Source organism: Pelobates fuscus, chromosome 3 (assembly GCF_036172605.1).
Source record: "Pelobates fuscus isolate aPelFus1 chromosome 3, aPelFus1.pri, whole genome shotgun sequence".
Classification (NCBI taxonomy): Eukaryota; Metazoa; Chordata; class Amphibia; order Anura; family Pelobatidae; genus Pelobates; species Pelobates fuscus.
In genome coordinates, this window is record NC_086319.1 from 6,412,847 (window position 1) to 6,440,660 (window position 27,814).

A 27,814-nucleotide genomic window follows, 5' to 3' on the forward strand; every position below is an offset into this window, starting at 1 on the left:
TACACTGTGTGGAGGGAGACATGGGACCAGGGGAGGGCTGGCAGCCTTAGGCCTGGGGGGCAAAACCAGTCAAGTGGCCCATTGCGCCACCAAATCAGTTCACCATCCATGCCCACCTTTTTCTGGTTTTATAACGGATATTGATGTTACGCTAATCAGTAGCTCTTTGCCATACCCGCTCCTTCACGGCTCTGACTTTCAATGTTGTCAGAGCACAGGCTGAGAATCTCTGAGCCTGTGCTCTGACTCACTAACTGAGCACCGGAACCACGAGGGAGAGGATATGATCTGACTGCACCTACTGCTGGTGCGCACCAGTGGACCACCAGCGAATCGTTTAAATTAAATATGCTGGTGTACCCAACTTGTGAGCTGTGTTGGCCGCCGGGTGCCTCTGGTGTCATGGCACCCTGCGTGACCGCACAGCTTGCCCACCCCAACGGCTGGCCCTGCTGACACACACTGACGTTACTACTTAGACATCCCTCAATATTAATACAGACATCAGAGTAAACACCAATAAACTGTGGAAACAGAGTTGATCCCACCAAATTTATAAAGATTTGCTTAGAGGATTTATTGTAAGATTAAATCATGCCTCCTTCTCTCTCTCCCCCATGCGCTGCTCTGTAGGCTGCTAGGAAGTGAAGAGTAATCACAGTCTCCCAGCACAACGCCACCTGTGGCTGCATGGGGAACAGCTGTTTAATGTAATGCTTGCAGGACGGCCAGCTGCCCCATAACCTCTTTGTTTCCGTCTCTGCAAAGGGCTCCAGGCACTGCTTGTTGTGAGTGTGAGCCACTGTAAATTAGGGGCAGAGGGCACTTGCACTGCGGTCAAGACCGGTCTGGGCAGGAGGAGAGTGCAGTGCAATCAGTGAACTCCCCTCCTGTGGGTCACCAGTAGACTGGTGCACCTGCCCAGGATCAGAGCCGGTGCAAGGATTTTTGCCGCCCTAGACAAAATATAAATTTGCCGCCCCCCCATGTGACATCACAATGCCCCACCCATATGATCTGCCATATGAACTAACGCCAGTGCTGCACACAGAGTGTGTTTACATTAAAAAGCCTGCAGGGACCAGCTATAGACACCACAACCACTTCATTAAGCTATAGTGTCCCTTTAATGTGAGGTAAATTATAGATTAGTGTCACTAATAATATACTAGATTGCCTACTTACAATTAGATGAGGATGAGGATGGGCTGCAGTTTGGCTCCACTGGTCTGGTGTAGAACAGGATCTCTGGAGGCTATTTGCAACTGTGGTCACAAAATTCAATGTTCTGGGAGAATTAGAAGCAGCTCCATTTTTTGGGGGCCTCTTACACAGCTCAAGGTCTGGGCCCCAGGACCTGACGGTGAGTATGCCCATAAGGCCCACTCATAAGTCCACTTATATGTTCCACCCACCCATGAGTTCGCTCACAGGGAGTGGAGTGTGTAGGGGATGTGTTATGTGTTATCTAATATGTGTGCTTATGGTATGTAGTGTATAGGGATACCAGTTTGTGCAGGTGATGCAGTGTGTTTGTGTGTAGTGGAAGCAGTGTGTTTGTGTGTATAAGGGATGTATTATGTGTTTCTGGTTGTGTGTGAGGGATGCATTGTGTGAATCTGTGTTTGTATGCATAAGGGATGCAAGGTGTGTGTCTGTATGTGTGTGCATTGAGTGTAAGAGATGCATTGTGTTTCTGTGTGTATTTAAGAAAAGCAGTGTGTGTGTGTGTTTGCATTGTCTGTTTCTGTGTATGTGTGCAAAGGATGCATTGTCTTTGTGTGGGGGTTGCATTGTGTGTGTGTGTAATGGATGCATTGTGTGTTTCTCTGTGTGTAAGGGAAGCATGTTGTGTTTCTGTGTATGTATAGGGATGCATTGTGTGTTTCTGTGTATGTATAGGGATGCATTGTGTGTGTGTGTGTGTGTGTGCGCATAGTGTGAAAGAGCTCCCTGTCTTGCCCCCTGTCCTATAGAGCTGTCCCTTCTAGCTTCTTAACCCTCCTACTTCTTCTTACTCCCCCTTCTTCTTCTTACCCCCTCTTCTTCTTCTTCTTACACCCCCCTTCTTCTTACCCCCTTCTTCTTCTTACTCCCCCCTCTTTTTCTTATTCCCCCCTCTTCTTCTTAGCTCTAACCTCTCTGCTCTGCTCCCTCGCGCGCTGTCTAGTGATGCCGCGGGAGCCGGAATATGACGTCATATTCCGGCTCCCGAGGCATCAGCAGACAACCCGCGAGGGAGCAGAGCAGAGAGGTTAGAGCTCCCTCGCAGCGCCTGATTGCAGCACTGCCGCACGCCGCCCAGCAGCCCCACTGGACCCCAGGGAATGATCCACACCAGCTCTCCAGGTAGGGAGGCTGGGCGGATATTATTTATTTATTAAAATAATTTGTGAATGTATGTGATGTGTCTGTGTGTGAGAGTGTCTGTCTGTGTGTGTGAGTGTCTGTGTTAGAGTGTGTGTGTGTGAGAGTGTCTGTGTTAGAGTGTGTGTGTGAGAGTGTCTGTGAGTGAGTGTGTGTGTGTCTGTGTGAGTGTCTGTGTGAGTGTGTGTGTGAGTGTGTGTGTGAGTGTCTGTGTGAGTGTGTGTGTGAGTGAGTGTCTGTGTGTGTGTCTGTGAGTGAGTATGTGTGTCTGTGTGAGTCTGAGTGTCTGTGTGTGAGTGAGTGTCTGTGTGTCTGTGAGTGTGTATGTGTCTCTGAGTGTGTGAGTGAGTGTCTGTGTGAGTGAGTGTGTATGTGTCTCTGTGTGAGTGAGTGTCTGTGTGTGAGTGTCAGTGTGTGTGAGTGAGTGTCTGTGAGTATGTGTCTCTGTGTGTGTGCGTGAGTGAGTGTATGTGTTACTGTGAGTGACTGTGTGTCTGTGAGTGTGTGAGTGAGTGAGTGTATGTGTGTCTGTGAGTGAGTGTATGTGTGTGTGCGTGAGTGAGTGTATGTGTGTCTGTGAGTGTGTGCATGAGTGTATGTGTGTCTGTGAGTGACTGAGTGTGTGCGTGAGTGAGTGTATGTGTGTCTGTGAGTGTGTGCGTGAGTGGATGTATGTGTGTCTGTGAGTGACTGTGAGTGTGTGCGTGAGTGACTGAGTGTATGTGTGTCTGTGAGTGATTGTATGAGTGTTGCATGTGAGTGTGTCAGTGTATGTGTGTGTCTGTCAGTGTGTGTTTGTGAGTGTCTGTCAAATCAGTGAGAGTATCTTTGTCATTGAGTCTGTGTGTGACTATCAGTGTGTCTGTCAATGAGTGTCAATCAGTGTGTGTGTGTGTCAGATCAGTGAGTCTCTGTGTTTGTCATTGAGTGTGTGTGACTGTCAGAAGAACACTAAGGGACAGGGAAGGGAGGGGACCAATAATGGACGGGGAGAGGGGCTGGTTAAGAGGCACATAGGTGAAGATGTTATTTTTGAATGGGGGGGGGGGGGGTGGGTGGAAAAATACATCTTCGCCTATGTACCCAAAAATCCTTGCACCGGCCCTGCTGCTGCCCACCCCATGTGCTCCCTATTAAGGGGTAATAAGTGTGTAGGGGGTTAGAAGGATACCCCTCTCTGTCTCATTAGACATTGCTGCCGCCCACCCCACGTGCTCCCTATTAAGGGTTAATAAGTATGTAGGGGGTTAGAAAGATACCCCTCTCTGTCTCATTAGACATTGCTGCTGCCCACCCCACGTGCTCCCTATTAAGGGTTAATAAGTATATAGGGGGTTAGAAAGATACCCCTCTCTGTCTCATTAGACATTGCTGCCGCCCACCCCATGTGCTCCCTATTAAGGGTTAATAAGTGTGTAGCGGTTAGAAAGATACCCCTCTCTGTCTCATTAGACATTGCTGCTGCCCACCCCATGTGCTCCCTATTAAGGGTTAATAAGTATATAGGGGTTTAGAAAGATACCCCTCTCTGTCTCATTAGACATTGCTGCCACCCCCCCATGTGCTCCCTATTAACGGTTAATAAGTGTGTAGGGGTTAGAAAGATACCCCTCTCTGTCTCATTAGACATTGCTCCCGCCCACCCCACGTGCTCCCTATTAAGGGTTAATAAGTATGTAGGGGGTTAGAAAGATACCCCTCTCTGTCTCATTAGACATTGCTGCCACCCCCCCATGTGCTCCCTATTAAGGGTTAATAAGTGTGTAGCGGTTAGAAAGATACCCCTCTCTGTCTCATTAGACATTGCTGCCGCCCCCCCACGTGCTCCCTATTAAGGGTTAATAAGTATGTAGGGGGTTAGAAAGATACCCCTCTCTGTCTCATTAGACATTGCTGCCACCCCCCCATGTGCTCCCTATTAACGGTTAATAAGTATGTAGGGGTTAGAAAGATACCCCTCTCTGTCTCATTAGACATTGCTGCCGCCCACCCCATGTGCTCCCTATTAAGGGTTAATAAGTGTGTAGGGGTTAGAAAGATACCCCTCTCTGTCTCATTAGACATTGCTGCCGCCCACCCCACGTGCTCCCTATTAAGGGTTAATAAGTATGTAGGGGTTAGAAAGATACCCCTCTCTGTCTCATTAGACATTGCTGCCGCCCACCCCACGTGCTCCCTATTAAGGGTTAATAAGTATGTAGGGGGTTAGAAAGATACCCCTCTCTGTCTCATTAGACACTGCTGCCGCCCACCCCACGTGCTCCCTATTAAGGGTTAATAAGTATGTAGGGGTTAGAAAGATACCCCTCTCTGTCTCATTAGACATTGCTGCCGCCCACCCCACGTGCTCCCTATTAAGGGTTAATAAGTATGTAGGGGGTTAGAAAGATACCCCTCTCTGTCTCATTAGACATTGCTGCCGCCCACCCCATGTGCTCCCTATTAAGGGTTAATAAGTATGTAGGGGGTTAGAAAGATACCCCTCTCTGTCTCATTAGACATTGCTGCCGCCCACCCCACGTGCTCCCTATTAAGGGTTAATCAGTATGTAGGGGTTTAGAAAGATACCCCTCTCTGTCTCATTAGAGATTGCTGCCGCCCACCCCATGTGCTCCCTATTAAGGGTTAATAAGTATGTAGGGGTTAGAAAGATACCCCTCTCTGTCTCATTAGACATTACTGCCGCCCACCCCACGTGCTCCCTATTAAGGGTTAATAAGTATGTAGGGATTTAGAAAGATACCCCTCTCTGTCTCATTAGACTTTGCTGCTGCCCATCCCACGTGCTCCCTATTAAGGGTTAATAAGTATGTATGGGGTTTAGAAAGATACCCCTCTCTGTCTCATTAGACTTTGCTGCTGCCCACCCCACGTGCTCCCTATTAAGGGTTAATAAGTATGTAGGGGTTAGAAAGATACCCCTCTCTGTCTCATTAGACATTGCTGCCGCCCACCCCACGTGCTCCCTATTAAGGGTTAATAAGTATGTAGGGGTTAGAAAGATACCCCTCTCTGTCTCATAGAGATGTTAGCTTTTAGATGATAATTGTTAGTGTAGGACTTAACTAAGAGGTTTTTCCTTGACTGGGCAGGTGAGCTTACAGTTAAATGGCTTTAAGAGAGATATTAAAAAACCGTACAGTTATTTAAATGTAAATGGGGATTTGGGAGAGTGCCTAGGGAAGTTTTTCTTTGGTTATCTTTGTATGTATTGAGACTGAAGTGTACTATAGTCATTGCTGCCGTCCAGGAGTAGTGGGAGTTTGAGCACAGGGCTATATTCTGTATGTTTGCACAAGCTGTGATGGAGTTTCCCTTTGAGCCTGAAATGGACAGTTTTTACAAATAAATTGTTCATCAGAAACATGTTTGATTATAACGTGGGTGTTTAATGTATAACATAGGTGTTTTTTGCTGATAATCAATATTTCCTCTGATGTACCACTTCCTCTCATTAAATGATACCTAATGCTTGATTTATAATGTCTTCGGCTTGTCAATAATGCAATAAATCAAACCAATAGGACGGAGGACTTCCGAAGCTGTGTACTCTGCATTTTATTGCTTCTGCGTGGCCTTTCTAACAGCATTTATATCAGTACTTACCTGGAGTGTACCCCCAGGGCTCATAGTACGATGGAAATACACCCAGGTGACAGCCGCGGACAAATTCCTCGTAATCCATGGGCAGGAGAGGACTGGTGGAGGACAGGAATTCCGGGTGTACAATCACCTGCAACGAGTTTACTAAATGATTGAACTGTCTAAACTCGCATATTCAGAGCAATGAGACAAACATTGCATATTGCAACAGGATCAAGGTTTGTGGGAATATGGCACCAATCTTATACAAGGGCTGTTTCATTTTAGTAAATTACTTTTATTAAAAATCTGAAAAAAGCAATGAGTGAATCATAAAAAGCATTAAAGGAACACTGCACAAACCATAACCACTGCAATGCGCTGGTACCTCCCCATTGTACGTAGTCAAACCATTTGGTAACCACATGGTTTCTTACCAAGGGTGTGTTGGGCAGTGGCCCTGATACTTCTGGAGCTGAAAGCTCTCTGACTGAGCCGGGTCACACTCACAGTCCTTGAATACTTCAGGAGAGCAAATGGAAGCTCTCTGACTGAGCCGGGTCACACTCACGGTCAATAAATACTTCAGATAAGTAAATGGGTGCTGTTTTTACTTGATGTACCTATTACTGGATAATTGTTGAAAGAGGTCCCTGAGGAAGTCCTGTTTTGTGTAAGGACGAAACGCGTAGGACCAATACCTTTTATCTATATTTGTTTTTACTATTTTATTTCATTTTTGTACACCCTCTTAAAATCCTTGTAAGTGAATAAATTGCCTTTGGAGTATTCCGTTTTGGTTGCTGTTTCCTTGGAATCTTTGGCTGACCTGGATCCCATATTGGCTATCACTGGAGGAGGGAAAATCAAAAAGACAAAACCCCCCCATTTCCATCAAGGGGAGGCACCCATAACACGCTTAATTTGCCTGGAATATGTGAGTGCATATTAACCACTGAAAGTTTTAAATAGTTTTGTAGCAATATTTGCACTATGTTTTGTCCTTCTTTATAGGTATACTAGCAGATACCCAAAATAGCCCATCAATTACAAAGTAAATGGAAGCTCTCTGACTGAGCCGGGGGACACTCACAGTCAATGAATACTTCAGGAGGGTAAATGGAAGCTCTCTGACTGAGCCGGGTGACACTCACAGTCAATTAATACTTCAGGAGAGTAAATGGAAGCTCTCTGACTGAGCCGGGTGACACTCACAGTCAATGAATACTTCAGGAGGGTAAATGGAAGCTCTCTGACTGAGCCGGGTGACACTCACAGTCAATGAATACTTCAGGAGAGCAAATGGAAGCTCTCTGACTGAGCCGGGTGACACTCACAGTCAATGAACACTTCAGGAGGGTAAATGGAAGCTCTCTGACTGAGCCGGGTGACACTCACAGTCAATGAATACTTCAGGAGAGTAAGCTCTCTGACTGAGCCGGGTGACACTCACAGTCAATGAATACTTCAGGAGAGCAAATGGAAGCTCTCTGACTGAGCCGGGTGACACTCACAGTCAATGAATACTTCAGGAGAGTAAATGGAAGCTCTCTGACTGAGCCGGGTGACACTCACAGTCAATGAATACTTCAGGAGAGTAAGCTCTCTGACTGAGCCGGGTGACACTCACAGTCAATGAATACTTCAGGAGAGCAAATGGAAGCTCTCTGACTGAGCCGGGTGACACTCACAGTCAATGAATACTTCAGGAGAGTAAATGGAAGCTCTCTGACTGAGCCGTGTGACACTAACTGAGCCGGGTGACACTAACTGACTGAGCTGGCTGACACTCACAGTCAATGCATACTTCAGGAGAGCAAATGGAAGCTCTCTAACTGAGCCGGGTGACACTCACAGTCAATGAATACTTCAGGAGAGCAAATGGAAGCTCTCTGACTGAGCCCGGTGACACTAATGGTCAATGAATAATTCAGGAGAGCAAATGGAAGCTCTCTGACTCAGCCGGGTGACACTCACAGTCAATGAATACTTCAGGAGAGTAAATGGAAGTTCTCTGACTGAGCTGGGTGACACTCACAGTCAATAAATACTTCAGGATAGTAAATGGAAGCTCTCTGACTGAGCCGGGTGACACTCACAGTCAATGAATACTTCAGGAGAGCAAATGGAAGCTCTATGACTGAGCGGGGTGACACTCACAGTCAATGAATACTTCAGGAGAGCAAATGGAAGCTCTCTCACTGAGCTGGGTCACACTCACGTTCAATGAATACTTCAGGAGAGCAAATGGTAGCTCTCTGACTGAGCGGGGTGACACTCACAGTCAATGAATACTTCAGGAGAGTAAATAGAAGCTCTCTGACTGAGCTGGCTGACACTCACAGTCAATGAATACTTCAGGAGAGTAAATAGAAGCTCTCTGACTGAGCTGGCTGACACTCACGGTCAATGAATACTTCAGGAGAGCAGATGAAAGCTCTCTGACTGAGCCGGGTGACACTCACAGTCAATGAATACTTAAGAAGAGCAGATGGAAGCTCTCGGACTGAGCCGGGTGACACTCACAGTCAATGAATACTTCAGGAGAGCAAATAGAAGCTCTCTGACTGAGCCGAATGACACTCACGGTCAATGAATACTTCCATAGAGCAAATGGAAGCTCTTTGACTGAGCTGGGTGACACTCATGGTCAATGAATACTTCAGGAGAGTCAATGGAAGCTCTCTGACTGAACCCGGTGACACTCACAGTCAATGAATACTTTAGGAGAGTAAGCTCTCTGACTGAGCCGCGTGACACTCACAGTCAATGAATACTTCAGGAGAGCAAATGGAAGCTCTCTGACTGAGCCGGGTGACACTCACAGTCAATGAATACTTCAGGAGAGCAAATGGAAGCTCTCTGACTGAGCCGGGTGACACTCACAGTCAATTAATACTTCAGGAGAGCAAATGGAAGCTCTTTGACTGAGCCGGGTGACACTCATGGTCAATGAATACTTCAGGAAAGCAAATGGAAGCTCTCTGACTGAGCCGGGTAACACTCACGGTCAATGAATACTTCAGGAGATTAAGCTCTCTGACTGAGCCAGGTGCCACTCACGGTCAATGAATACTTCAGGAGAGTAAATGGAAGTTCTTTGACTGAGCCGGGTGACACTCACGGTCAATAAATACTTCAGGAGAGTTAATGGAAGCTCTCTGACTGAGCCGGCTGGCACTCACAGTCAATAAATACTTCAGGAGAGTAAGTGGAAGCTCTCTGACTGAGCCTGGTGACACTCACAGTCAATGAATACTTCAGGAGAGCAAATGGAAGCTCTCTGACTGAGCTTGGTTACACTCACGGTCAATGAATACTTCAGGAGAGCAAATGGAAGCTCTCTGACTGAGCCGGGTGACACTCACAATCAATGAATACTTAAGGAGAACAAATGGAAGCTCTCTGACTGAGCCGGGTGACACTCACGTTCAATGAATACTTCAGGAGAGCAAATGGAAGCTCTCTGACTGAGCGGGGTAACACTCACAGTCAATGAATACTTCAGGAGAGTAAATAGAAGCTCTCTGACTGAGCTGGCTGACACTCACAGTCAATTAATACTTCAGGAGAGTAAATAGAAGCTCTCTGACTGAGCTGGCTGACACTCACGGTCAATGAATACTTCAGGAGAGCAGATGAAAGCTCTCTGACTGAGCCGGGTGACACTCACAGTCAATGGATATTTCAGAAGAGCAGATGGAAGCTCTCGGACTGAGCCGGGTGACACTCACAGTCAATGAATACTTCAGGAGAGCAAATGGAAGCTCTCTGACTGAGCCGGATGACACTCACAGTCAATGAATACTTCAGGAGAGCAAATGGAAGCTCTCTGACTGAGCCGGGTGACACTCACAGTCAATGAATACTTCAGTAGATTAAATGGAAGCTCTTTGACTGAGCCGGCTGACAATCACAGTCAATGAATACTTCAGGATATTAAATGGAAGCTCTTTGACTGAGCCGAATGACACTCACGGTCAATGAATACTTCCATAGAGCAAATGGAAGCTCTTTGACTGAGCTGGGTGACACTCATGGTCAATGAATACTTCAGGAGAGTAAAATGGAAGCTCTCTGACTGAACCCGGTGACACTCACAGTCAATGTATACTTTAGGAGAGTAAGCTCTCTGACTGAGCCGCGTGACACTCACAGTCAATGAATACTTCAGGGGAGCAAATGGAAGCTCTCTGACTGAGCCGGGTGACACTCACAGTCAATGAATACTTCAGGAGAGCAAATGGAAGCTCTCTGACTGAGCCGGATGACACTCATGGTCAATGAATACTTCAGGAAAGCAAATGGAAGCTCTCTGACTGAGCCGGGTGTAACGGATCGCCTGGCACCCCGACTGAGTACCTCCGTTAAAGGATGCTCCTAGCGCTTCCTGAGGACTCCAAGCACTCTGGCAGACACCACAATCACCGAACCGATGCAGCATATGAATCTTCTCAAGCATAGGAATGCTGTAGACCGTTGAATAGGAACCATACGAATAGGCTTACACTCCTAGCAGTCAACTGGAACAGCATGCAATAAATCCTTCCCCCAATAATGAGACGACACATCACTTTGAGGGTTAAACAGGAACTCTGGACTGGCTCATCCAGCCTGGCTTTTATTACACTTGTACACTTACAGGCCACACCCAGGGGGAGGCACAAAATGACCAATCACATACATGGTTCAGCCCACACATTCCCTCCCCTCAGATAACATTAAACCCAATTATCCGGTACACCTTTTCAGCCAAGTTCTGGATGTACCCCAAAACCAGGGGGTACACCTTTGAATCCAGCATCGCTGGATAGCCCTTATTCAGGGGGACAACATATTCAAAATTCAAGTCATTCGGATGAACGGTTCGGGAGATATGGGGTTCCAAAGATTTGACCGACCGCATGGGTAAAGTATCCGAAAACAGTTCCATGCATTTTGGCCCTGCGGTCGGTCACAAACAAGGGAATGAAAACAGACGAATTGCCTGTGTTATAGAGCCTGGAGAGGGTTTGAATGAATTCCCTTGTTTGTGGGGTTCTTTCTACCGAACGGCGGGTCATTCGGTAGTTTCTATACGAATTTCTGGAAGTATGGAGGTCTCAGCGGTGTTTGCCTAGTCAAGTGTCCGATTTTAGTTCCAGACACTCGACGGCAAAACACCGCTGTTCGGTAGTTTAAGATGGCCGCCGCCACGTGTTCGTTTCCCGAATGGCGGCCACCCAGAGGACACAGACCACACTGCACTGATTGCCAATTACCCGTTTGCAACATTGTTGCAAACGGTAATTGGAGGCACACTCATTCCTGGGTGGTCTGGTTGTTCGGTAGTTTCACTCAATATACTGATTGGAGTGATTCTACCGAACAATCAGCTGAATGCTGCATACAAATCACCCAGGATAAACTTAACACACAAATACACATATAATATTACAGGCAGTACACTAGAATATGTATCACAGTCTTAAAGGGACAGTAGTCCCAAAAGTCCCAATATGTCCATAGATGCTGTTAAAAGGGCCAGTAGCAGCAATATACAGTACAATATGCCCCAAATAACCCAGGGGCCATAGTCAGCAGGTAGGAGGCTAGCAAACAGGCTTCTCCAGGGCCCAGTGGCGAGGTTGGTTTCGCCACACCGGGTAACACTCACGGTCAATGAATACTTCAGGAGATTAAGCTCTCTGACTGAGCCAGGTGCCACTCACGGTCAATGAATACTTCAGGAGAGTAAATGGAAGTTCTTTGACTGAGCCGGGTGACACTCACGGTCAATAAATACTTCAGGAGAGTTAATGGAAGCTCTCTGACTGAGCCGCTGGCACTCACAGTCAATGAATACTTCAGGAGAGTAAGTGGAAGCTCTCTGACTGAGCCTGGTGACACTCACGGTCAATGAATACTTCAGGAGAGCAAATGGAAGCTCTCTGACTGAGCCGGGTGACACTCACAATCAATGAATACTTCAGGAGAACAAATGGAAGCTCTCTGACTGAGCCGGGTGACACTCACAGTCAATGAATACTTTAGGAGAGCAAATGGAAGCTCTCTGACTGAGCCGGGTGACACTAACTGAGCCGGGTGACACTCACAGCCAATGAATACTTCAGGAGAGTAAATGTAAGCTTTCTGACTGAGCCGGGTGACACTCACAGTCAATGAATACTTCAGGAGAGTAAATGTTAGCACCAGGAGGAGCTTTCAACTCTGAGCCCTGGAAGAAGAGAGACATGGAGAAGCAATTGGATTGGGGATGCCAAGGCATTAATTGTACCATAACCATTACAGCAATCTGAACTGGTTATGGTGCTTAATGTTTTCCCTTTAAAGCGATACTCAAAGCACCAAGACAGCTTTATCTTAATAAAGCAGTTTTGGTGTATAGATCATTCCCCTGAAATTTCACTGCTCAATTCTCTGCCATTTAGGAGTTAAATTACGTTTGTTTCGGTTTATCCAGCCCTAGCCACAACTTCCCTGGCTATGATTGACAGAGCCTGCATGAACAAATGGTTGCAATTTTAATCAGATGTTACAGCACAGTGTGTTTTCTTTAGAAGTTATTTTCTCCTGCTCTGTAAAATGAACTTTAAACACACGCAGGAGGCTCCTGCAGGGTCTATCAAGCTATTAACAGAGCAGGAGATAAGAAATTCTAAATTAAACAAAATGTGCAGTAAAGGAAGTGTAAAAGACCCCTCCTTACAGGAAGTGTTTAGGAAGGCTGTGTAAGTCACATGCAAGGAACAGGTGTTCTGGACTGTAGAAACAAAGCAATTTAGCTCATAAATGGCAGAGAATTGAGCAGATATACTGCAAGGGGCATGATCTATACACTAAAACTACTTCATTAAGATACAGTTGCTTTGGTTACTATAGTGTTCATTTAACCTCTAAAAGAGAAAAATCATTTAAACATTCCATATTATTGGCCAAAGTTGCAAGAAAGTTGTTACAGAATACAATCTAACACCATTACATACTGTATAGAGCGTGTCTAGACCACCCACCTTCACTCTGTCTACACGGTTGTTGAAAAGCCCAATCCGTCGGATGGTATTAAGTATGGGGTCTGTGGAATCTTCCACCATGTTGTGTGTGGTCACCGGGGGCAGAGACTGACGCTGTCCGTAACACAGATTCAAACAAAGAGACAATTAGTACATTAGTATTGCGTTTATTTGTTTTACAGATAGAACTGGGATAGATTTACCAGGCTGCATACATTTCATAAGATCCCTCTCCTCCTACACCAATGGTATAATATACATTAAACAAAATCTACCAGAACTCTTCTCAGTGCTTATGGTCTGTAGCGGACCCCCTGGTAACCCGACCAGTTACATCCGCTAATTCCCTTCCTTCAGCTGGTCATGAACCATTTAAAATATAAAGAGACCCATTTTCCCTCCCCCCCAGTAACTGGACGACACACAGTCCTGGAGGTACAACACAATTTTATTGGCCACACATGGCTTTTAAGCATAACCCCATGCAAGGGACTTCCCACACAACAGACAAGGTCACATCCCCAGATCCTCCCCTTCCCTGGGATCCTAGTGCAGGAAGGGATGCTGCTCCCTTTGTCCCCAAAGCCCGCCTCTAAATCCACGGGGTTCCCCACACAAACTGCCAGGGGTCTTTTTCCCAAGAGCCTCTGTGACTGGGAGTCTCAGAGCGAGAAAAAGGGATCGTCCCTTTGTCTCCCAGAAAAGCTTGCCCACGGGAAAAGAGTTGGTCTCTTTGTCTCTCAGGCACCGCCAAGCCCGCCAAGCTAGCCAGTGCCCCAGAAGTGTCCACACCAACTCCAGGGACCCTCACAGCTGTACTTTTCTTCAGCTGTCTCGGCTCGTGAGGTCTCTGGGTGAAACCTTGCAAGGGAAGCGTCTCCTTTCAGGATTCGAATGCTCCCCCTGGGTGGCATTCAAAATGACAGCCACCCAGGAGAGCACTCATTAATTACTTTTAATTGTGGTTTCATACTTATGTTGCGAGTGCGAACGTTCTGATCAATTGGTGTGGACGTTCTAATGTGGCACCGGAGAGGTCCTCGTTCGGGAGATGAACGAGTCGGGAAAAAATCCACAAATGCTCCCCCTGGCTGGCGTTTTTCTGTACGAATGGTGGCCACCCAGGGAAGCACTCATTAATTGTTTCCCTTTGCCGTTTGCAGTTTGACACTTATGTTGTGAAGTGTGAACGTTCTAACCTAACATTTTATATAAGGTATCAGGGTGGTCCCCGTTCGGGAGGTGAATGAATTCCCTTCATGGAAGACCTCTCGAACAGGATGGCGGCCATCTTAACACTCACGAATGCGGTCAGCGGGGCATACGCATGAATTGCATGGAACTGTTTTCAGTACGGGAAACATGCGGGCGCCCGGTCCCCCATGGAGGTCCTGGATGGGTGCGTTCCCCTCCACGAATCAAGCTGGCGTTCGGTAGATGGTATCTACCGGATGAGGGGAACATTCACAGGTAACCAGCTGAACCATACTAACTGTGGTTTTTGTGTAGTTGGATGCGAACCGAGACCGGCTCTTGCTGCTGATTCTGTGGAACTGTAACCCGGATACCTCCACCCGGTCAAACTTCCACACAATGCGACACGGAAACTGCCAAACGGAAATTCGTGAGATTTGGATATGTAACTACCAGTATCCTCAGCTGTCCAGAGATGTTAAGAGTATAATTGTATGTCTTATGGAAAGTGTGTTTCTGGAATTGTTATGAATTGTGGTGTTTCTGGGCAGAAGATAATTGAGCTTTGTGTATTGTGGAAGCTCGGTTATCTGGCCTGGCCCAGAGGAGGAGTTTTGTGTTGCGTGGATTGTGGGTTCTGTGTGCCAGTAAATCAGTCTTGTTCCAGCAGTAAGCTTTGGCTCATGTGTGGATTATTCGGCGATTCCAGGGATATTTCTACTCGTGGAATATTGGGTGAATTTCTTTAATGGGAAGAAGGGAATACTTGACGGAGTAACAGATTGTACCGTCACAACTGGTTGGCAGCGGCGGGATTTTCCCTTCTACTTTCCTTTACACCAGGATTTCAAGCAGACACTGTGAGCAGTGAATGGAAGGCTGGTACACCCTGCTTAAAAGAAATACACTGAAAGAACTACTGGAAGTCCGTGGAAGGATTGCTAGCAACAAAACCAAGCGGGTCATCATAGCAGAATTAATGGAGCTAGACAAGGAGAACTTGGTTGCAGCAACGCCAGCAGTACAAGAGATGGAGACACCAGTGATTCAGGAGGAGGAATCACCAGCCAAAAAGGCAATGAGAGAGAAGCTAGCATGGTTCGGTCCGAACCCAACGGAGGATGTGGTGCTGAAAGTGATGAACCTGTTAGCGGAGGAGGCTAAACAAATAAGAGACGCAGAGCTACAGTTAAAACTGGCAGCAGTCCAACAAGCAGCCACACATTCTCCAAACAGTGAGTACAGCACAGCAGACACAAGGAAGATTCCGTTTAGCGCTTTTAAAGCTTTTGATGAAAAAGACTGTGAAATTGATAATTACCTGGCAGATTTTGAGCGACAATGTAACCTGCACCGAATAGATAGAGGAGAGTGGGTTTCAATATTGTCAGGCAAACTGTCAGGCAAAGCTTCTGATGCTTTCCGGACCGTGCCAGAGCAGGAGATCCATAGCTACGCCATGGTTAAAGAAGTGCTCCTGGCTCGTTATGCAGTAACCCCAGAGTCCTACAGACAAAAGTCCAGGGACTAACGTAAAACCACGAAAGACTCTTACGTGGAATGGGCATGCCAGTTATCCCTGTCGGCCTCTAACTGGGTTAACAGCAGCCAGGCCACCACCGCAGAGGACATTTTGCAACTAATGCTCCTGGAGCAATTTTACAATCACATCCAGACGGATGTCAAAGACTGGGTGAGAGATCGCAGGCCCATGACTCTACCAGAGGCCGCTAAGTTGGCGGATGAATATGCGGATACTCGCAAGACAAACCAGGTCACACCACGGGTACAACCTCCACAACCAACGGTGCCCTCACACCCACCAGCCGCTAGATACCAACCTCCTAACAGACCGGTGACATCTAGCCCTCGCTATCCACGCCAGGAGGACAATGAACAACGCTGCTTCCGGTGCAAACAGCTGGGTCACTACAAGCAGAATTGCCCCATGGACATCAACACCAGGTCAAATTGGTCTGGACCTGGGTAAGGCCCACCAGCAGCAGCCCATTGTGTAGACTCGGCTTGGGATCCCCAGGAGCTGGGTCAGGAAGAACCATGGGGCACCCTTTACGAAGCCCTCATGGTGCAATCTGTTATTACGGACAACAGGAAACACCATTGTCAGCTGGTCATGGTTAACGGAAAAACCGCCCGGGGATTAAGAGACAGTGGGGCGACCATCACGCTGGTACAAAGACACCTTATTAAGGCATCAGAGAAACCGGGGAAATCAATTGCTGTGAGAGTGGCAGGGGGGGCAGTATACCGTATTCCTACTGCACAGGTACACCTAGACTGGGGTGCGGGAGCTGGCAATGTTCATGTGGGCGTCATGAAAGACTAACCTTCTGAAGTCATCTTGGGCAACGACATTGGCCCCCTGACTTCGGCGTTCACCTCTACCCCCGCTCAGGAGGCCCACGCAGTTACCACCAGAGCACAAAGTTGCGCTGCCGAGAGCCATCCGCTTCCTACTGAGACCCAGGTAAGCCAACCCAACCTACCCTTGACTGTAGAACCCCTACCCTGGGACACCCCAGAGGACTTTGGGCGGGAGGTGACCGGAGACCCTTCCCTCAGAAAGTATCGAGAGAAAGCCAGGAGGGGCCAAGGGGAGTTAGAGAAGGAGCAATTTATCTGGGAGAAAGGCCGCTTGTACAGGCTCACGAGACCCGGGGAAATGCACCAGGGCCTAAGCAAAAACGCCAGCTGGTAGTCCCCTGGAAATACCGGCAGGAGTTATTGAGGATTGGGCACGACGTACCCTTGGCAGGCCATTTGGGAATACGCAAGACAGGGTATCGTATAACCCAGAACTTCTTCTGGCCTGGGGTATCCGACGACGTCAGGGCGTATTGTCAAACGTGCGAGGTATGCCAACGTATAGGTAAAAAGGGAGACCACCCAAAGGCTAAACTAGTTTCCATGCCCATTATTGAAGAAACGTTCACAAGGGTAGCCGTGGACATTATAGGGCCCCTGGCCCAACCTAGCCGTTCCGGCAAGCGGTATATACTCACCATAGTAGACTACGCCACCCGTTACCCCGAAGCGGTAGCTCTCTCTAACATACAGGCTGAGACCGTAGCAGAGGCCCTAGTTAAAGTATTTTCCTGAGTAGGCTTTCCCAAGGAGGTTCTGTCCGACCAAGTGTCACGTTTAACATTTGTTATTAAGGAACACAACTGCAGATTTCTTAGAGCTTGAATATTTATTAGAACAATTAGAAGATATTGTGACTTTAAGTCCAGAATTACAGGCACTGTAGCTTTAAATAATAAACGGTTGCTTAAGTTCATTTAGAGTCTGTTTGTTGAGTTAACAAGTTAGGTGATAAGCAATTACAATAGTTTGTTCTGAAGCAAGACAGGTGCAGCTAACTTGAATAGTGGATAGGTTGAAGATAGCTGTAGCTGGGTTGTTTGATAATAAGACTTTGGTAACAGGCAATAAAGGCTTTAGATATGTAACTCTTATCACAGAGGTTTAATGTTACTTAGCTTCCGGTAAATAGAAAACAGGTTCCCAAGTTCTCCTCAGAGGCGGTTATATCCAATGATATGTGTGTAGAGAGTTCAGGCTTTAGTCGAGGATGAGGAGAGGTGAAGGGGACGTGAGTAGTCTTCCAGTCCGGTCCGGTAACAGATGGCTTTCACAGAGAAGTTTGTAGCCGGTTCGTGAGTGCGGTACGTAGTTCAATAATCCAGCCTCTGTCAGCTGGTGCGGTCGCATTAAGTAAGGAGACCGTGTCATAAGGGGGTGTGGCTAAGCTCCGTGGAACCCGGAAGTAAGAGGATACCAGACTTAAGGCATGACAGTACCCTCTCCGTAATGAGCAACCTCTGGGTGCTATTAACATGGTTTAGAAGGGTAGCGTTTGTGGAAAGCGGAAATTAATTTGTCAGCATGAATGACAGAGGAGTTTTCCCAAGTATCTTCATCAATTCCATATCCTTTCCATCTAATGAGGTATTGTAAAGAGCCACGATGAATCCTTGAATCCAGAATTTTTTGAATTTCGTATTCTTCTTCACGCTGGACTAATACAGGATCAGGAGAAGTAGTGACATCTCTATGGAAAGGGTCAGGATGATGAGGTTTAAGCAAGGACACATGGAAAACAGGATGGAGGTTCAAAGTAGATGGAAGCTTCAATTTTACAACATTACGGTTGATAATCGATATTATTGGAAAAGGACCAAGAAAAAGGGAACTTAACTTCTTTGATTGACGGATTGTGGAGAAGTTTTTTGAGGAAAGCCAGACAAGATCACCAATTACATAAGCGGGAGGAGGTTGTCTTTTTGTATCAAAAAACTTCTTTTGATTGGATGACGCCAATTCCAGATTTTCATGTAATTTCTTGAGTAAAGAGGACATGTGAGAGATTTGATTCGAAACGGAGGGGTTAGATGAAGAAACTGTCTGAGCAGGAAATGAGGAGGGATGAATTCCATAATTGGAGAAAAATGGAGTCAGTTTGCTACTGGTATGAAAAGAGTTGTTGTATGCAATTTCTGCCATGGGTAACCATGTTATCCAATCATCTTGTAAGTGAGAACAATAACATCGTAGATATTGCTCTAAGCATTGGTTGACTCTTTCAGTTTGTCCATCAGTTTGAGGATGATATGCGGATGACAGTTTACGTTGGATATGAAGAGAAGCACATAATGCGTTCCAAAATTTGGAGATAAACTGAGTTCCTCGGTCTGAAATGATTTCGTCTGGCAGTCCATGAAGTTTCACTATATTGTCGAGGAATATTTTTGAGAGTTCAGAGGATGAGGGTAACTTCTTTAAAGGAATATAATGAGACATTTTCGTGAAGCGGTCCACTACCACTAAAATGGTAGTATGATGTTGAGAAGGGGGTAGTTCCACCAAGAAGTCCATAGAAATGGATTGCCAAGGCCTTTCAGGAATCGGTAGATTCAATAATTGACCGAATGGGTGGTGATGTTCATGTTTGGGTCTTGGGCAGGTAGAACAAGATTTAACATAAGATTCAATGGTTTTGTCTTGGCGAGGCCACCAATAGTATCTCTTAGACAATTCAAGGGTCTTTTTTATACCTGGATGACCTGCAAGAGGAGAATCATGAATAATTTCGAGTATTTTAGTTCTGAAAGCGGGAGGTGCATAAATTCGGTCTTTGAAATAGTAGAGACCGTCTTTCTTCGATAGTTTAACTGATGTAGGAAGATTAAGAGTATCTTTACTGAGTCCTTTTATGTCGTCGAGAAGGGAAGATAAAGTCCCAACGACTGTAGGAGGAGGAAACTCCAGTTCGGTGTCAGAACAACACGAGGTTTTAGCTGGTTCTTTAGTAGACTGAAGAATTGGAATATGTTGCAAGCATGTTTTCTTGCAATAATCGGAATTAAAGGCAAGAGAAAAGGGAAACCATGAGATTTGAGGGTTGTGGTTCCTTAACCAGTTGATCCCTAATATAATAGGAAAAAACGGTGATGAGATAACATCAAATATAAGATTTTCAGTATGAGTATGATTGATGGTTACTTTTAGAGGGATGGATTCATGAAGTATTGGTCCCGATGAAATGAGGGACCCGTCAATCACTCTAACAGGCACAGAAGTTCTTTTACGAACACAAGGAATTTTATTCTTTGTTACAAAGGCTGAGTCGATGAACACTCCATTTGCACCGGAATCGATAACAGCCTTGGTCATAATTCTTTTATTGGCCCACTGTAATACAAGAATGATAGGGGACATTTGAGTATTTGCTGTAGAGGGGAGTACACTTAGGATGGAAGAGGCATGAGTCTGCCTACTGCCTTTTATCCGTTTCAATAAAGGACAATCAGAGACCAAATGAACTTGAGAGGCACAATACATGCAGAGGTTTAATATACGTCTTCGATTTTTCTCTTCAGGAGTGAGGGGACTTCTTATTACCCCTATTTCCATAGGTTCGATTGGTACGGATGGGTTGTCAGGAGGCTTTGGAGGATGAAATGATTTTTTCCCAGTTGAAGTTGAGAGAGCCTTTTCGGCCTTTCTTTCTCTAAGCCTTCTGTCAATGCTGATCGATAGATGAATCAGAGCATTCAAAGTAGTAGGGAGTTCTATTCTGGATAGTTCATCTTTTACAGCTTCAGATAAGCCGATTCGAAACTGGTTGCGCAATGCGATGTCATTCCATTGCGTTTCTACTGCCCATCTTTTAAATTCAGCAATATAATCTTCAACGGGTCTATGGTTTTGTAGCAAGGTTCTAATTGTTAATTCAGCAGTATTTTGTTTGTATGGATCTTCATAGAGAAGAGACATGGCTTTAAGGAATTCCTCCAGTGAATCTAAGATGGGGTCATCATTGTCCAAAAAGGAATGGGCCCAGGACATAGGTTAACCTCTCAGAAATGAGATAACTGAAAAAACCTTAGATCTTTCTGTGGGATAAGATCTAGGTTTTAAAGCAATCAATTATTTGCAGGAATAAAAAAACTCCTTATATTTGGAACGATCACCATATAATTTTTCAGGGTTACATACAGCAGGATCGCTAAGTGAGTGCAGAACAGTATGAGGAGGATGTGTCTGTAAGTCTTTGACATAAGTGAGAATTCTTTCATTAGTAACTTGCAGGTCTTGCACACCTTGGGCTAGTGTATCGACTCGTTGATTCAGCGTAGTTATCGTAGAATCGAAATCTGCTGGATCCATTACAAGGGCTGGATTATTCTGTCACGTTTAACATTTGTTATGAAGGAACACAACTGCAGATTTCTTAGAGCTTGAATATTTATTAGAACAATTAGAAGATATTGTGACTTTAAGTCCAGAATTACAGGCACTGTAGCTTTAAATAATAAACGGTTGCTTAAGTCCAGAATTACAGGCAATGTAGCTTTAAATAATAAACGGTTGCTTAAGTCCAGAATTACAGGCAATGTAGCTTTAGATAATAAACGGTTGCTTAAGTCCAGAATTACAGGCACTGTGGCTTTAAATAATAAACGGTTGCTTAAGTCCAGAATTACAGGCACTGTAGCTTTAAATAATAAACGGTTGCTTAAGTCCAGAATTACAGGCACTGTAGCTTTAAATAATAAACGGTTGCTTAGGTCCAGAATTACAGGCACTGTAGCTTTAAATAATAAACGATTGCTTAAGTCCAGAACCACAGGCACTGTAGCTTCAAACAATAAACGGTTGCCCAGGTCCAGAATCACAGGCACTGTAGCTTTAAATAATAAACGATTGCTTGAGTCCAGAATTACAGGCGCTGTAGCTTTAAATAATAAACAGTTGCAATTAGCAGGTTCTGAATCATTTAGAGTCTGTTTGTTGAGTTAACAAGTTAGGTGATAAGCAATTACAATAGTTTGTTCTGAAGCAAGACAGGTGCAGCTAACTTGAATAGTGGAAAGGTTGAAGATAGCTGTAGCTGGGTTGTTTGATAATAAGACTTTGGTAACAGGCAATAAAGGCTTTAGATATGTAACTCTTATCACAGAGGTTTAATGTTACTTAGCTTCCGGTAAATAGAAAACAGGTTCCCAAGTTCTCCTCAGAGGCGGTTATATCCAATGATATGTGTGTAGAGAGTTCAGGCTTTAGTTGAGGATGAGGAGGTGTGAAGGGGACGTGAGTAGTCTTCCAGTCCGGTCCGGTAACAGATGGCTTTCACAGAGAAGTTTGTAGCCGGTTCGTGAGTGCGGTACGTAGTTCAATAATCCAGCCTCTGTCAGCTGGTGCGGTCGCATTAAGTAAGGAGACCGTGTCATAAGGGGGTGTGGCTAAGCTCCGTGGAACCCGGAAGTAAGAGGATACCAGACTTAAGGCATGACACCAAGGTACCCAATTCACGGCCGAGATAGCCCAGCAGATATGGAAAACCTGTGGAGTTAAATCCCTGACTAGCTCCCCATACCACCCCCAGACTAACGGCCTGTGCGAGCGCTTCAATGGAATGCTAAAGCAAATGTTGAAGTCGTTCACGGGGGCGTACAAGGATTGGGAGCGATTCCTGCCACACCTTCTCTTTGCCTACCGAGAGGTGCCGCAGGAATCGACCGGATTCTCACCCTTCGAACTTCTCTATGGGAGGCGGGTGAGGGGGCCCTTTGATCTCATCAAGGATCACTGGGAGGGGCAGACAGAGATTGAGGGGACCCCGGTTGTACCTTATGTCCTAGAGCTAAGGGACCGCATGGAGGAATTAGCCCAGACAGTGCGAGAGAACCTCCAGGCGGCCCAACAGCGCCAGAAGGTATGGTATTACCGACGGGCTAGGCACTGGAGCTTTCAGATAGGCCAAAAGGTCATGGTATTAAGGCCGGTCCAAACAGACAAGCTCCAGGCCGCCTGGCAGGGCCCTTATAAAGTTATAGGACAGATATGCGACACTACCTACACGATAGCCAGCTGCGAGGATGAAGATGTGAAACGAACCTTTCACATCAACATGCTCAAGGTCCTATCAGGAACGGGCAGAGGAGGTAGCCGCTATCTGTGTACCAGCAGGAGAAGACACAGAGACCCTATCCCTTCCCAACCTATTGGGCAGTAACGAAGGGATGACCCAGATAGAGAAAGTCCAGCTAGGTGAACAGCTGGAGCCGCAAGAGCAGGCTCAAGCTGTCCGCTTACTAGAAACAAAACAGGCCACATTCTCTCAGGAGCCTGGATACACACTCCTAGCCGTACACAAGGTAGAGACTCCAGGACAGGCACCCCTGAGACAGCCTCCCTACCGTATCCCCGAAGCAGTCCGGGAAGGGATGCGGAAGGAAATAGATGAGATGCTTCGGCTAGGCGTAATCGAACTCTCAGAAAGTCCTTGGGCCTCGCCGGTAGTCTTAGTGCCAAAGAAGGATGGGACAACCCGCTTCTGTGTAGATTACCGGCGCCTCAACGACAAGACAGTTACGGACGCCTATCCGATGCCACGGATGGACGAGCTGCTTGACCGTATCTCTGCAGGGAAGTATCTGACCACAATAGACCTATGCAAGGGATATTGGCAGATTCCCCTAGCAGAAGATGCCATACCCAAGTCGGCCTTCATCACCCCGTTCGGCCTATACCAATTCCAGGTTATGCCGTTCGGGATGAAGAACGCCCTGGCCACCTTCCAACGGATGGTGGATCAGTTACTTGGGGGTCTCCAGAGCTTCACATGCGCTTACCTGGATGACATCGCTATCCATAGCGATACATGGGAAGCGCACCTAGAGCACGTAGGGGTAGTATTAGATAGGATCAGGGGGGCCGGGCTGACCCTGAAACCCGACAAATGTCATTTAGGTATGGCGAAGGTACAATATTTGGGCCACCGAGTAGGATGTGGTAAGCAACGGCCGGAGCCGGCTAAGATCGAGGCCATTGCCAATTGGCCCACTCCCCACACCAAGACACAAGTCATGGCTTTCTTGGGCACCGCCGGCTATTACAGACACTTTGTACCCGACTATAGCGCCCTGGCCAAACCCCTGACCGACATGACCAAAAAGAAGCTACCCCGACAAGTCCTGTGGTCCCCGGAATGCGAGGTGGCTTTCCAAGCACTAAAGACTGCTCTGGTTAATGCTCCGGTGTTGGTTACCCCAGATCCTAACAAAAGATTTATTGTCCACACAGACACTTCAATGTTTGGACTGGGGGCAGTACTAAGCCAGATCGGGGAGGATGGAGGAGAGCACCCGGTGGCATACTTGAGTCGAAAAGCTGTTGCCAAGGGAGGTCAGTTATGCCACCATTGAAAAAGAGTGTTTGGCCTTGGTATGGGCACTCAAAAAACTCACACCTTACCTTTATGGCCGGGCTTTCAATCTCATCACTGATCACAACCCCTTGGTGTGGCTTAACCGGGTTTCAGGGGACAACGCCCGTTTGCTACGCTGGAGCTTGGCCTTACAGCCCTATGACTTTACGATTCATTATCGCCCAGGCAAGCAAAACGGGAATGCCGATGGATTGTCACGCCAAACGGATTTAACCTCGGACTAAAAGCTCTGAACCCGTCAAGCCTACTGGACCAGGAAGGGTCCAACCGAGTTGCCGGAGCAAGGAGAGAAACGGGGGCCATTGTGAAGGACTTTTGTGCAATTGCCTATATGCTTCTGTAACAGATCCTTCCAACTTAGTCTTTTCTTTTGTTCGGTTCATGCCTCTGTTCGCCTGATTTCGTGCGAAGTCCGTATGTGAAATGTAGGTGGCCGCCATTTCAGGACTGTACACGTGGTCGCGGCCATCTTGTGTGCGAACAGCGGTGTTTGCCTGTAACCGCATGGAACTAAAAACGGATACGCAAACAGGCGAACACCGCTGAGTCCTCCAGACCTCCACAAGTTCGCACAGAAACTACCGAACACCCCACCATTCGGTAGTTATACTCAGTCACCTATGGGGATTTCAGCGAACCCCGCGATTCGGATGGATGACAAGATTTTCATACCGTTTTACCGTGCGAACAGAGACCGACCGCAAGGCCAAAACTCATGGAACTATTTTCGGCTAGTTGGTCTGTGCGGTCGGTCAAAACTTTGAAACTCTGTAACTCCCGAACCGTTCACCCAATCGGGCTGATTTTTGGACAGAGTGTTCCCCGAACGAAGATCTCTCAAGCGGTGCCGGATTTAAAGGTGTACCCCCTGTTTTTGGGGTACATCCAGAACTGGGGCAAAATATTGTATGTTCTAATTGTATTATGTGGTTATCTGAGGGGAGGAGACGTGGGGGTGTTACCCTGTGCATAATTGGTTGTTTTCATCCTCCCCCTGGGAGTGTCCTGTGTGTACCCTTTTCTAATAAAAAGCAGGCTGGGTGTCCCAGTCCTCAGATCATCTTGACCCTTCATAACGTAGCCTCGTCTCGTTCTTGAAAGGGGATTGTTTGGGAAGGTTATTCTGTTCCTGTTGCAGCTGAACCTGATCTTCGCTCTGGATATCGTGGATGGGATTATATCAGCCTACTTCTCCACAGCAGCTTGCAGGGAAAAAGGACGTCTCCAACGGCAGAAACCCTCTCTCTATCTGGGTAGCCGTTACATTGGTGGCAAGCGGTGGGATGGTCCTTTTATCCAAGGAGCAAGTGCTGAATGGAGTCTCAGTATGCTAAGCTGAAAAGACCCACACTAAAGGATTTATTGGAGAATCGTGGTAGAAGTGCCAGCAACAGACCACGGAGGGAGCTGATAGCTGACCTGCTGGAGCTGGACGAGATGGATAGGTCCATGGAGGTAACGGAACCCAGGGCACCCATCAGTGAGGACGATGTGATTACGGCAATTGTGCAGCGGAGATTAGCGTTGTATCCAGTCACGTCTACAGAGCTAATAACCCAACTACTCCGGGAAACAAGGGAAGAGATCCAAACCAAGAGGGATCAAGAAATGGAACTGGTAAGAGCCAGACAGCTCACTACACAGACAGTTCCTACCCCGCTACCCACTACTACAGTAACGAAAATTCCCTTCAATGCATTTAAAACCTTTGCAGAAAATGAAGAGGAAATTGATGGGTATTTGGCGGACTTTGAAAGACAGTGCTCGCTACATCAAATACCGCCAGGGCAATGGGTCACTATCCTGGCGGGAAAACTATCAGGAAAAGCTAGTGAGGCTTTTCGAGCGCTCACTACAGAGGAGATCACGCAGTACCAAACAGTAAAAGAGGCACTGCTCACCAGGTATGCGGTAACCCCAGAAGCCTACCGTCGCCGCTTCCGGGAGTCCAAAAAGAAAGCTGTGGACTCCCACATGGAATGGGCCAACCGACTACAAAGAGTGGCATCACATTGGGTCCAAGGATGTAAGGCCAACACCGGAGAGGAGATATTACAATTATTCTTAATGGAACATTTCTTTCAAAATTTGGCTGCGGACCTACAAGACTGGGTACGAGACCGGCGCCCCGCTAATTTAAATGAGGCGGCTCGGCTGGCCGATGAATACGCCGAGACAAGGAGAGTAAGCCAGGGTACTCCACGACCAGCTCATAAGATAGAGCCACGTACCCCAGCCACTGTCTCACGCCCAGAGTTCCGAGCTCCAGTCCCACCAGGACCACCCCGTCCTCAGGGACCTACCAACTACCCCCGAGATTTGTCGAAAGTGACGTGCCATCACTGCGGCAACCTCGGACATATTGCTCGATACTGTCCCCTAAGATCCACTAGTAACAATTGGAGACGCACAACTCCCAACGCAGAGGCCCCTGCATCACGACCCTCTGCAGCTCACTGTGTGGAAGCTGAAATGGGCCCTGAGGAATGCCTGGGGATTTTGTATGAAGCAGATCCCATACAAGCTGCTTCGCCAGATAACCGACAGCATCATCGGCAGGAAGTTCGGGTGAATGGACAAACAGCACAAGGCCTAAGAGACACCGGGGCTACCATCACGTTGATCCAAAAGCACCTAGTAAAGCCAGAGAATGTGTCTACCCGCACTGTTGCTGTTCGGGTCGCAGGGGGCGCTGTTTTTCGCTTGCCCACTGCCCGAGTACACTTAGACTGGGGAGTCGGATCGGGGAAAACTACAGTTGGCATCATGGACAACTTGCCTGCCGAGGTCGTCTTGGGAAATGACATTGGCCCCTTGACCTCAGCATATTTGCCCACACCTGCTGCCGCTTGTCCCGTAACCACCCGCTCACAGGCCCGTGTCACAGATGACCCTAATACAGGCCGGGAGACCCAGGTAAGCCAAGCACCCACATGTAACCCCACTACAACAAGCAGGCCCATAGCTTGGGACACCCCAGAGGAGTTTGGGAGGGAAACTAGAGAGGACCCCACCCTCCAAAAGTATCGAGAATTAGCAGACAGTAGGGAGGGCAAACAGGAACGTTTCCTATGGGATGGGGACAGGTTGTACAGACTGACGGAAGGGAAAAAGAGAGGCTGTCCCCCTTCGCAGAAGCGCCAACTAGTGGTACCCAGAAAGTACCGGTTGGAGCTTCTCCGAATCGGCCACGACATTCCGTTGGCAGGGCATCTAGGGGGTAACCGTACCACCTTCCGGATCACCCAGACCTTCTTTTGGCCGGGGATCTCAAAGGATGTACGACGTTACTGCAGCACTTGTGACGTATGCCAACGGGTAGGGAAGAGAGGAGATCACCCTAAAGCTCGACTGTTACCTATGCCTGTGATCGAGGAACCATTTAGCAGGGTGGCAGTCGACCTAGTGGGACCCCTACCTAACCCCAGTCCCTCTGGTAAGAAATACATACTTACCGTAGTGGACTATGCTACTCGCTACCCGGAAGCTGTCGCTCTGACGAATATCCAGGCTGACACTGTCGCCAGTGCTCTAGTCGGGATATTCACCCGAGTGGGATTTCCTCAGGAAATCTTGTCCGATAGAGGGACCCAGTTTACCGCAGACCTAACCCAGCAGCTATGGAAGGTTTGTAGTATTAAACCCCTACTTAGTTCCCCGTACCACCCTCAGACTAACGGTCTCTGTGAACGTTTTAACGGTACCCTAAAGCAATTGCTACGGACCTTTACAGCGGAATACAAAGATTGGGAACGATTCTTGCCGCACCTCCTGTTCGCTTATCGGGAGGTGCCACAGGAATCCACAGGGTTCTCTCCCTTTGAACTGCTCTATGGCCGGAGAGTACGAGGCCCCCTCGACCTCATCCGAGAGCACTGGGAGGGAGAGACAGAACATGAGG

The 27,814-nt window shown here is 47.2% G+C and overlaps 1 protein-coding gene across 1 annotated transcript in view; it reads right to left on the minus strand.

Moving 5' to 3' along the window:
* GYS2 (glycogen synthase 2) overlaps window positions 1-27,814 on the minus strand; it is a 128,691-nt gene that overhangs the window by 31,045 nt on the left and 69,832 nt on the right. Inside the window, exons 11-12 of the mRNA XM_063446648.1 lie at window positions 12,963-13,076; window positions 5,974-6,100 (exon numbers count right to left, since the gene is read on the minus strand). Coding sequence (XP_063302718.1) covers window positions 5,974-6,100; window positions 12,963-13,076 — 241 coding nt within the window. The remainder of the gene's footprint in view (window positions 1-5,973; window positions 6,101-12,962; window positions 13,077-27,814) is intronic.